Raw genomic sequence first — 12,722 nt, 5'->3', positions numbered from 1 at the left:
TTGGCGCCTCTGTTCTCTACTATAACACTGATTGTATCCACCTTTGGTGGAGGGGGATACCCCTTCTTGTTTTCAAGCCTACAGAGAGCGACTTCTTAATCCTGAGTGGGGACAGGTTAATCTCCTCACCTGCCTATACAGTGGTTGCCTGGAGGTAACCCTGGTTTGTGAGTATTCTTTTTATACTCTTTTCAATTATCCAATTACCTTGACATACTACACCATATTGGGCTCTCGGTTCTCCTCTTTTTCTTATGGGAACCCTGTCTAGTTCAGTGCATACATCAGAAGATTTGTCCTGTCTTGTAAATGCCCTTGAACATGATTTGTTAATAACCTTGCTGGAATCAGAGACATCTAAGTCTGATCCTGCATTTTTTAGTGAGAATCCAGTAACTGTGAAGTCTAGTCATGATGATTTTTTTTTGCCCAGTCCTGGTTTCGATCCTACCTTGACTGACGTTGAGGTTCGCAGTTCCTTGACATGCCCAGAAGTCTCTCTTGTGCCGGTGTGCCCAGATGTGCTTCATATGCCAGAGTGCCCAAATGTGTCTGTGTTGGCGTGCTCACACGCTTCCCTAGTGGAGACATGTTCTGATGTTGCCGGTTGGCCTGCATGCCCGGAGATGGTTCTGGTCCCTAAAAACCCTGATCTTGATGTTTGTCCTTGTGACCCTGACTCTAGAGTTGCCCTGGGTTCCATAGGGGTTCTTGATGGTTCTCCATGTGAGCCTAAGGGGCGTTCTGACCTGTGTACGGATCTCTTTGGAGCTTCCAAGTGTTCTGGGAGATCTCTGAGGAAACTTGTCCTGGTACCTTGGACTGGTTCAACGGTGGGTTTTGTGTTGGTAGGGACAGTTCCGGTGGGCATTGCAAAGGCTTTGGCGTTTTTGGACAGTCCCGGGAAGGCGGTGGGTATCGCTCAGAGAGTTTCTGGGGGCTTTTTTCTGGAAGTCGTGGTTCTGATGGGTATCACACTGAGGCTTGTAGTGCTGACGGGCATGGTTCTGTAGGTTCTGGTTCTGATGGGTCCAGTCTTGTGGGGACTGATTCTGGAATTTGGTCTTGCCGGGCTGTCCCGGTCATCATGAATTATCAGTCAGATTGTTTTGTTGGGAATTTCAGTTTTGAAAAGCGTCTGGTATCCGCTTTTAAGGGGGGGGGGGGGGGGTAATGTTATGATCATGTCTGCAGCGTTTACTGCTGGCTGCAGTGGTATTGTAACCCAAGCAGTTCTGATGTCATTACATACATTTTCTTGCATAGTTTGGTTTGCACTTAAACTAGTTACTGATTCCATCTGCAGTCGCTCTGAAGTTAATGACAGTTTAATATGCTTTTGTGTAAACAAACATTGTCTGCTGCAGTGGAGGGGCAGTCCCTTTCCTGCAGGCTGCATATCATTGTCTGCCTTTTCCTGCTGTCAGCCTGTGATTAGTTACCATTCACTTGTGTGGGAATCTGCAGGTCTGCTCCCATTGGATGACCTCAGTATAAAGAACTGCTTCCTGCAATGCCTGATGGGCTACCATAGTCTCAGATTCAGTCTGTTACTCTGCTCGTGCCCCACCGCGTTCCTAGTCCGTGTGGACTGCGCTGACTCCTGCGAAGGGGTCAGCGAGTCCTCCTAGTTCTGCTCTTGTTCTAGAAGTTGTTACTTTGCTTGTCTTGTGTCATATATTGGTTCATCGCCAATATATACGCATACTTGCACGTTTATTATTTTCCTTGTATTCGTGTTACGTTGATACATCAGTGTCGCTGATATATACGTACACGAACTGTTTATATCCTATGTTCCGTTAGTCAGCGTTCCAGCACGCTGAGCTAGTTATCCTGTTCCTGATCCTGTTTGTGGATTGCGTTCATCTCTGCGAAGAGATAGCGAATCCTTCTGAGTCCTGTTCCCTGTATTACTCCAGCCTTAGTCAGAGTTCCTGCTTATGTCATATATCGGTTCATTGCCGATATATACATATGTTAGTCAGACGTTACAAATAGTTTCATTGATAGCTGTAATTGTAATACGCTAGGATATCATACTTATTGTATATTTATCTGTGTTACGTTCATCTATCTTGATCCTGCTATTTCCTGACTATCCTGTCCTGTCTTTGTGAGGCACGCCATTGCTGCAAACGCATTGGCTACCTCATTCCAGTCTGTTTTATTGTGGACGCTTGCTGTCACTAAGTAGTGGCTAGTTAAGCAAGCGTTCATTCTGTCTACCTGTCCTGATCTCCTCAGTCCTGGTTTATGCGCTCAGCGCTACTTTGCGCTGAGACGTTATTACGAAAGTGTTGTTTGTGGCTGTTCGGATCTGCACCGGCTCTGTGCACCACAATCTCCTATTGGAGTCAGTCCTCTCCTCCACTAAACTGGGGATATCCTGATTCCTTGTGCTGGTGTGTGTACCTCCTTCACGTCAGCTTATGTGTTGCATGCTGACTGTGGAGATTACACCTCCAAGCCTAACAAGATGGCAGCCTCCAAATTATTCTCACGTCCGGTTCCCTTTAAATAGGAGGCTGAATTTCCTGTTGGGATATTCTAGTTCAGGATGGGGGCAACCCTGAGCATTGCTCTGTGTCTATTGACTCCACAGTTGCCTGTCGCTATTCCATGTGGATGGGAGTGGGTGGAGCCGCTGAGCAATATTTGCTACACATGTGCTTGTCCCTGGTATTTAACAGACTTTTGGCCCAATGATGGAGTCTGGTAATGATTGTGGTGCACATCATATTTAAGATGATAGATAATACCATAACCATATGCTTTTGATAGAAGAGCTTTTAGAAAGATTTAAAGCGCAACTCTGATTTTGAAAACAGTGGCACTTGTTAGTGTAAATTATGAGTATTACATTTTGTAATTTACCTTTTCAAACTGACAAATCGTTTGTGTAGTGATGCTCCTGGCAGCTGTGCAATGCTATGACAAGACACAGAACATTTATATTGTGCTTTTCTCCCAGCGGATTCAAAGCGCTTGAGCTGCAGCCACTAGGGTGCACTCTATATAGGCAGTAGCAGTGTTAGTGTCTTGCCCAAGGTCTCCTCCTGAATAAGTGCTGGCTTACTGAACAGAAAGAGTGGAGATTCACACCCTGGTCTCCTGTGTCAGCAGCAGAGCCCTTAAAGGGAACCTAAACTGAGAAGGATAGGGATTTTTCCTTTTACAATAATACCGGTTGCCTGGCAGTCTTGCTGATCCTCTCTGCCTCTAATACTTTTAGCCACTGCCCCTGAACAAGCATGCAGATCAGGTGCTCTGACTGAAGTCAGACTGGATTAGCTGCATGCTTGTTTCAGGTGTGTGATTGAACCACTACTGCAGCTAAAGAGATCAGTAGGAGAGTCAGGCAACTGTTATTGTTTAAAAGGAAACATCCATATCCCTCTCAGTTTAGATTTCCTTTAACCACTATCCAGTCACTATTGGCTCTAGAACCTGTTAGTTTCCTGATACCAGAGGTGTGGTCTGCTCACCTACTTCCTGTGAGTACAGGCCCCTACTTTATTTTTTTGCAACCTTTCTCACTGTGTGGTACTAATCATTGTGACTTGCACTTGTCACTGATGGCAACTATCAAATAAAAACAGGTCTGTGGAGTAGGAGAACTTTTTGGGTACCTGGACTCTGAGGTTTCATAAACTGAGGAGTCTGAGTTGGATGATTTTTGTACTATCTCCACAGCCCTGGGTAAAAATAATGTAATTAATTTAAAATTGATTGGTGAGTGGTCTGGATATATCGGGGCATGCAAAGATCAGACATTTATTAGCACGTTTTATCCCTGTAACCTTTCAGCGTAAGGTCATACAAGGATTCAGGTGCTGATTGCTATCTGGAATCTCTCCAGGCAGCGCGGTGGTTAAATCACCGCCTGGGCTTTAACGGCAAGACAGACGAGCAATAATAGAGGGAAACCAAAGTGACAGCATTGCCTGGGAACATTTGATAAGAGCCACACTTGCAATTACTTGTAGACACCTGCACCTGGAACGTGCACGCTGCCCTGACTCTAGAAATAGGCTGGTGTCTAGACATAGCCAGTGGCAGCCCAGATTCTGACCGCAAAGAGCCTCCTTCACCAGGAACTGCACAGAGTGAGCATCCACAGTTATTTATTAATGATGGAAAACTGTTTAGTCACTATTTGTTAACCAATTTCTGCTTCCAATTTTCATCCTGTGCACAATAGACAGTAAAATCATGCTTTCTATGAATGATTACATTTTTGCACTTCCTGTCTTAGTTTTGACACCTGCGTTGATGTGTTAGCGCTCATTAAATTGTCAGCATTTGACATGACAGGCTAGCTTCTCCATCAGCTCAGGCTTTCCTGAGGTTCATACAGCAGGAAGAAGTATATATTCTACATGTTCTGCTCCTGGAACCTAAGCATTTCACTGGACTTATAGTGGGTGTATGTAATGCAGAGTCCATCATAGCTCTTCTGGATAGTGTAATGGTTAAAGAGGAACTCCAGTGAACATTTTAGTGTTGGCAGGTGATGTAGCTGCTGCATGGTTTTTGGCAGTTGGAAACAGCTGTAACAGCTATTTTCCACAATGCAACAAGGTTCACAGACAGGAAACTGCCCAAAAAAGTATGTACTCCTCTTGTGGGAGGGGTTTCACCACAATATTGTAATGACCTGGGGGCGATTTTCAAAGTCAGCGCACACCACGTGCACTGAAACAGATGGAAATCCCTACAATCACAGGAGCAGAGTACCCAGTATATATTGGTAGAGGGGAACTCCAACCAGCAGGTGGAGCTGTGGAGTACAGAGGAACAGGTCCTCTGCACAACCACAGATGCCAGATGGAAATTGCACGATTAAGCAACACTGGGAAATAGAAACAGAGTAGCAACTCAGAAGAGAGCAAGAACAGAGACAAACTATATGAATGTCTACCAATCTAGTCGCCACCCGGCGACGGTAGACATATCCCAACTGAACAGACCAGAGTAAGAAAGCCAACCGCAAGGGAGGCGATTGCTGTCAGAAACATAAGACTGAGCAAAGACAAAACATGAATGAGAGATGAAAGACACAGCAAACAACCACAATCTGAACACCAAGAAAAATAAATTAACTACCTAAACGCGGTCACCGCACGATATGCGCAGCAGTGACAAGCGTGTTAATAGTACGGTCACCGCACGTTAAGCACAACAGTGACAAAAGCGTACCAACCCTAACTAACAAATGAACACGGAAAACGCAGACAAACAGATAGCGAGAACGCTTGCTAATCGGTTGCCTTAACACCAGACAACAGCAAGCGTTTACTCTAGACAAAACAAACTAAACGATTCACTATCAACCACCACTGGAGACAGAGAAATCGCAAGTACAGAACAAGATAAAACTAGACAGTACAAATATAACACAAATCTGAAAGCACTAATAGGAGTGCAAAATGCACTCTCCAATAATTAACTACACTACAATATTCAGCAATAAGGTACAAAGAGGCTGAGGCTCTAAAGTCAGTCTTCACCAAACAAAACCTATGACGAGCAAGGAATTCCTGGGAGGAAGTGACATTTATACTGAGAACCTTCAAAGGAAGCAGACAAGCAGATTGCAAGATAAGTAGATGCAAATCAGTCAGCCTTGCAAACTGACAAACTGACCTTTTCCCTGGACTGAACTATGCAACCTGCATAGGAAACCAAACAGTCCAGGGAATCAAGGCAAGCAGAGCGTATTCTGACAAATATCAGTCATACAGTGTCCCCTGATGGTCTGTTTGTGAAAAGGAATAGATTTCTCATGTAAAAGGGGGGTATCAGCTACTGATTGGGATAAAGTTAAATTTTTCGTCTGAGTTTCTCTTTAAGGGCTCTGCCTCTGACACAGGTGACCAGGGCTCTAATCTCTGTTCTTCCTGTTCAGTAAGGCAGTACCCATTCAGTAGGAGACCATAAGGCAAGACTCCATACCACTGCTACCACCTATAGAGCGCGTCCTAGTGGCTACAGCTCTGGTGCTTTGAGTCCGCCAGGAGAAATGGACAATATAAATCTTATTAGTCTTGTCTCTAACAAACATGTTACTTGACATCATACCTGAGGGATGTGCAAACTGTGAATCTAGTGCTAAAAATCAAAGCATCCGCTCTGGTCACACCAGTCAATAAAAAGTGATTTACATGTAGCGCTGCATAGCATGCATCTGTACACATTTATTTTTTAAACATGTAAAATGTGAGCCCCAGAGCATTCCATCTATCTTGGTAGTGGTGACATAGATATGCTCACCACCACATATGTGGGTAAAGCCTGAGAATGGTCACACTTTGCTCACATTGCATGTGTGACTGCTGAGCTCCTCCCTCTGATCAATATAAACTGACCAGCCCTTTCCTTTCTCCCCTCTGTTTTTTTTTTTCTCTTTTCCTCTAAAAGCAAGCTTGTGCAAAAGAAAGGAATCCCATAGTCTTATTTTGTATTGAAAGGCTTTGTTTTTTTTCTCAGCCACATAGAGCTTTACAATTGTAATTAGTTGTCAATCAGCGTTACAGTACAGTTCAGAGAACACACACACAAGCTTACCTTGAGCATTCTCGCTTTCAGCCCAAGAGAAGTTATGCTGTAGTAGGGATCTGAAAATCGATCTCGGGAGCATATCAAACATGTTGGTAATTATCAATTCTACCCATCAATCTGATGGGATATTGCATCATGTGTACCAGGCATTATAGCCCATTTTCATTGTATCCCAGAAATGCAATCTTGAAGGACACCCAAGGCAAAAATAAACGAATGAAATAAACGATTGTATCGATCTTCCTTCTCCTAAAAATGACTTTTTAAGATATTCCAAGTTTTATTTTATGTTTAAGTCTACTTTTTAAGTTTTAACTGTTTTATTGTTTTTGCTCAATGACACATTCATTGACGTATGCCAGAACTAAAATGTATGTACTTACTGTACATATTATGTTATGTACATGTGTACATACACATGTCTATCTCATCATGTCACATGTCACCTCAGGTATCCTTTAAACTTGTAAGAGTGTTCCCTGTCTTGCTACATTTGCTCTTGTAAAAAAGATCAGGTCAGATGTACACTCTGCCCTCTGCCTCTTGTGCAAGGAACTCCCTCTGCCTCTTATCTGCTGTGCTTTTGCTAAGTCAGGTGAGCTTCAGAGAGGAGAACAGAAGAGTAAAGTGAATGATCCTGCACATTCTTCTTTTTAACTCTGTTGAGATAATTTTGAGCACTAAAATGGAATCGACATTTGTTTTTAATAACAGATATACTTTATTTGCATTGTTCAGTGGCAAAGGGGAGCAGAACTGGAAACATTTTCAGAAAATGTCCTGGCACTTTAAAGTAGACTTGCACTCAAAAATTGAACTTTATAAATATCATTCGCTGTTTGCAGAATAAGGTCGTGTTCCTTCTGTTTTTATGGTAATGCTGAAAGTTTAACATCTGCAAAGGCTGCAGAAAGGTCTACCCCATCACTGAGTTGCTCTAACTATAGAGGAACTTTAACCAATGATTAAACTTCATATCAGTCAGTAGCTGATACCTCCTTCCCCATGAGAAGTCTTTTCAGAATTTCAGAATGTAAATAAGGTAGAGGAAAGATTTTACAATGGCCAAACACTGACTAATCCATAAATGAATATTGTAAAGTGAGTCTGCGTGTGTGTCTGTGTGTGTGTCTGTGTGAACAAATATGCCCAACATCAGGCCAAAAGTTGACATAGTCCAGCATAAGTAGGAAATGACAATAGATACCACAAGCACAATTTTGCACAGGAAAAACATCACTATCAATCACCCACATGTTATAATGCAGTAAAAAGAACCAGCCCCATCACTGTATTGGTAGGACCTGCCAATCACAATGCCATTCAATCATACCAAATAGAATTCATAAGAATATTGGGAAGTCCAATACCAGCCCATCATTTGTGCCTCTGAAGAATTTCAGCACAAATCTTGGAAAGATGAGAGTTCCAAATACTGTATAGTAACTAAATTGATATTGGATTGGTGTTAATTGTCTTTTAGTCAATGAGACATGATGGTGAAGTAACATAAGAAAATAATAAAGGAGCTAAGGCTACAAGATTATCTTACATGCCAGACTCCTACCCAACCAGGATACTTTGCAGGATAAGTTTTTTATTTTATTTCTTCAACCTTTATTAAGCATGGTTAACACTTAACAAGTAGGGAGGGTCCTGCCTGGGTGAATTAATGGAGAACCATGTGATCAGTTTGATCAGCTGATAGATTTGTAAGGTTCTGATTTGCTGGTTATGATCATTTGTTAAAGCAAACCTAAAGTGATTAAAAAAAATAAATTGTTAATCCCCTGTTAATAGGGATGGCACATGCCAGGGGCCCTGAGCTCTGCCACTGCCTGAGACCCCTGAATCCACATGAAACACCAATAGGGGGAGTGCCGGCGAGCCTCGGTGCTGCCACCACCAGGGGATTCACCCACACTGCCTCTATATAATGCTGAATGGAAAACACACGAGAAGCAAATGCTCACTCCCAGCCAGCAATCTGCCATTTTAATATGGTGAGCAGACAGCCCGTCAGCCAAACAAGTATAATGATATACACCTGTGCCTGCAGTACCAAATGTAGCAGGAATTGCATGAGTTCAGCAACATTCAGGTGATAGGGTTCGGTCAGACACAATCGAAGGCAATGTCACCAGCAGGGGGCACCGCGTGCAGGTATACCTCTCACTTCACACAAACCCACCACTCACCGACCCGATACTGCATACTGGAAGCTGCAAAAAGAAATTTAGAAACAAAACAAAAAAAATTAAAAGCATTTAAAGAGAGACTGAAGTCTCTCAAAATTCAGGTTTTTATTTTAAAAATCTCTTTAATATCAAAGCCCTAACTAAAACGCTGCATCCCACACGGCTGAACTCTAACTAAATCCCCCAAACTCCCCAGGGCACATTGCGGACAGCGCTTCCATGAAGAGGCGGTGCTTTTGGCTACAGGTCTGCCTCTACACGTGTCTATCAGCGCGTATTTCCACCTGCAATTGCCCCTCTCAGTCTTCCTTCACTGAGAGGGGCGGGTAGAGGCGGCGATCAGCGCTGATTGATGCCCATGGAGGCAGAGCTACAGCTCAAAGCTCTGCCTTCCTGGGCAGCAAAATCCATGACCACGAAAGTCATGAATTGTTGCTGGGGAGTTTGGGGTGATTTAGTTGGGATGCAGTGTTTGTTAGGGCATTGATGTTAACCTCCTGCCGACCGCGTCACCCCGATCGGCGTAAAGTCCTGGGGCCAGCTAATGCAAAAGTTCGCGGGCAGGCTGCCCGTGCGTCTCCTGCTTGAGGGGCGGAGCTCCGCCCGGCCTTCAGTCGCCGAGCGGGATACACTGTTAGATAAAGCCGTCTATAAAGCTTATACAGCACTGCGATCTGGTGCAGAGCTGTACCAGGGACAGCCGTGTGACACGGCTGTCCCCTCCATTGGCCCAGAAGTGATAGGCTGTCATAGGCTGAAGCCTATGACAGCCGATCGCAGTGATAGGGAGGGAGGGAGTGACCACTGCAGGGGAAATAAAAAAAAAATACATGATTTTGATAAAAAAACAACAACAAATATTTATAAAAAAAAAAAAAAAAAACACCTGGTGTGCAATCAGACCCCACCAACAGAAAGCTCTGTTGGTGGGAAGAGAAGAGTGGGGGGGGGACAAATCACTTGTGTGCCGAGTTGTGCGGCCCTGCAGCTTGGCCTTAAAGCTGCAGTGGCCAATTTTACAAAAAAAAGGGCCTGGTCTTTAGGGGGGTTTAACACTGTGGTCCTCAAGTGGTTAAAGAGATTTTTAAGATAAAAGCCTGCATTTTATGAGACTTCAGATGCTCAGAGACGAAGGACAGTACAGCTCTGATACTTACCCGGGGCTTCCTCCCGCTCCATAAACACGTCTTACTCCCACGCCTTCCTCCGCGGTCTGCCTTTCAGCCGCAGGGAGTTCAGTTACCAGCCTTAGTGAGTCTGGGTCTACTGCACATGCGCGGTAGGTCTGCTCATGCGCAGTAGACCCTGACTGGCATCGACTGAAGCTGGTAAGGGAGCTCACCGCGGCTGGACGGCCTGGGGCTTAGACGTGTTTATGTGGCGGGAGGAAGCCCCGGGTAAGTATCAGAGCTGTACTGTCCTTCGTCTCTGAGTCTCTTTAAGAACTCACATGTGATAGAGTTGTAAAGTTCCGATTTACTGGTCATGATCATTTGTTAAAGCAAACCTAAAGTTATTTAAAAAAAATAAATAAATAATTCCTTGTTAATAGGGATAGCCCTGCCTAGAAGAACTCAGAGAAGCATGTGGTCAGTTTGATCAGCTGATAGATTTGAAAAGTTCTGATTTGCTGTGATGACTGCTCTGTGAAGCTTCGGGAGCCCGACGGGCGGCTCCGTACTGCATCTGCGCTCTAGCGAGGGGACCATGAGAGGAATGGGAAGGCTTTATATGACTCAGAGCCTTCCCTCTCCATAGGTGAGTATCTATTTTTTTTGTTTGTTTTACATCAGATTTGCTTTAAACCAGGAAGTCATTGAAGATTACCCGTCGATCGGATCAGAGAAATTGCATTGTGTGATCCCAGCATTAGTTGCACCACTGATAAAATGTCACACAGCCGAATGCGACAACAGCAGCCAAATGAGCCGCGCTAACAAGTAAACCTATCCTGCCGGTATACATTTTGAAAATAATATCTTTCTATCGGAGCTTGCAATCTAAAGCGAGAGCAGGGAGCCTGCGATTTCCTGGGGTGCAGGATGCTCGCTAATCTCACACGCCAGTTCACCGCCGCTCCCTTCAGCTCTGAGAAGATTAGCAAGCCTCTTTGATCTCGTAACATTGGCAGATGCTCAGCTCTATGTAGGCTGCCAGCTACAGAACAATAGGGGGATGTAGCCGAGCTCAGCGCTTTCTCCTGGGCTTCACGCTGCCAGAAGCTGACAACTATATGGCTCAGACGCCCCCATCTCTGTCTGCACTGGCATTACACCCATTCACAAATCTCACCAGCAGCAGCACATCCTGCTCTCCCGCTAGAAGGACGAGGCGCTAATATCATCCGGTGCATGCGTCCTGCGCGCATGCTAATGGCTTTCTGACACACAATTCTTCTCCTTGTAATTAGCATATCTGCTAGGAAGCTGGAAGCATTTGCAGGCTCGTTTCTTGGCCGCATCGTTTATGCAGACTTTCTAATCCATGAACTGTGTGAGCTCGTCCCTCAGTGAACAGGAAAAAAATAAAACCTTTTTTTCTTCTCCCTCTTTTCTTTTGTCTTGCCTCGCAGCCCTACAGAGTATTAAAAATTCTAGCCTGAAACCCAGCAGTGTTAACAAGGGGGAATCTTTTAAATCAGAATTCATAGGGCCAGTGATTGATGGCTAAGAAAGAAGCTGTAATTTATTTGCGCACATTGACTAGCTGATCTTATTTTGCAGCCTCTGTTCAGTTGTGGAGGTCACGTCTGGGCCGGGTGATGTACTCCATGGCAAACTGTCTGCTAATGATGAAGGTACGTGGGCGGCAGTAAACTGCAGAGCTACCGTATATACAGGAGAAATGTGCCAAGCCAGCTTCTAGCACGCCGTCTGGCGGCACATGCCAGCGCTAGGCACAAAGGAAACTCTCTCTATTGCTTGTATGATGCGGCTACAGAGGGAAAATGTGTCTTATTGTGTGATTATTAGCAGCATTTCATACTGTTAGCCAGCTCTGGGCACAGTCACAGACGTAACTCCCTGACCCTCACCACCTGTTCATGTCTCTTATGTGCAGCTGATAAAAAACTTAATTATTTACATACATAGGGGTCGAGTAAGGGGAGCAAAAGGAGATAGCGAGCGTTACAGGAGGTAATGCTTGCTATTTGTTATAGTGAATCAGCCCCATAGTGTGTAACGTTAAGTGACATTTCTAAGCCCACTTAAAGTGTACCAGAGACGAGTAGCATCTCTAGTACACTACTTACCTGGGGCTTCCTTAGGCCCCATTAAGGCTGCTTGTCCCTCGCCGTCTCCCTGGGTGACTCCTGTCATTCGCAATTGTCTCTGAAAGCCTGGCCGAGTCGGGAGAAGGCATGGGACAAGGAGCCTTAAAGCAGTTATCAGGCAATCTTAAGAAAATAAGTGCTACTTACCCGGGGCTTCCTCCAGTCCCAAGCTCCCAGCATGTCCCTCACTGCAGCCCTCCCTTCAGCCGTTCGCCGCAGCTCTGTCCCGGTCCCCGGCGATGTCAGGGCGACCACCAGGTCGGTCTGTACTGCGCCTGCGTAAGTGGTGCTGTCAATCATCGCCACGTGAGCCGGAGCGGACTGCGCAGTCGCAGAACTGTCCACTCTAACCCACGTGGCGGTGATTGACAGCACCGGTCGCGCAGGCGCAGTACAGGCCGACTTGGGGGTCGCCCTGACGTCATCGCCGGGGACCAGGACGGAGCTGCGGCGAACGGCTGAAGGGAGAGCTGCAGCGAGGGACATGCTGGGGGCTGGAGGAAGCCCCGGATGAGTAACACTTATTTTCTTAAGATTGCATGATAACTCCTTTAACGGGGCTTAAAGGAACACTATGGATTAACATGTTTTTGTTTTTACTTGGGATTGAGAGAGTTCTTGAAGTGCTGGTAAATATTGATGTATACATTTCATTTGCTTATCTCTCTTTTTTTTTTGTTTATTGT

General features: G+C 45.0%; 1 protein-coding gene across 3 annotated transcripts in view; it reads left to right on the top strand.

The window, feature by feature from the left end:
- The window catches only part of TRAPPC12 (trafficking protein particle complex subunit 12), a 232,474-nt gene that overhangs the window by 182,615 nt on the left and 37,137 nt on the right, over positions 1 to 12,722 (top strand). For all 3 annotated transcript variants that reach the window (XM_068280348.1, XM_068280349.1, XM_068280347.1), the window contains exon 8: positions 11,486 to 11,559. In XM_068280348.1, the coding sequence (XP_068136449.1) occupies positions 11,486 to 11,559 (74 nt within the window). The remainder of the gene's footprint in view (positions 1 to 11,485; positions 11,560 to 12,722) is intronic.

The sequence above is a fragment of the Hyperolius riggenbachi genome, chromosome 4, assembly GCF_040937935.1.
Source record: "Hyperolius riggenbachi isolate aHypRig1 chromosome 4, aHypRig1.pri, whole genome shotgun sequence".
In the NCBI taxonomy this organism is placed as follows: domain Eukaryota; kingdom Metazoa; phylum Chordata; class Amphibia; order Anura; family Hyperoliidae; genus Hyperolius; species Hyperolius riggenbachi.
The sequence above is the reverse complement of the archived record's forward strand: the minus strand, read 5'-3'. Positions and strand labels throughout refer to the sequence as shown.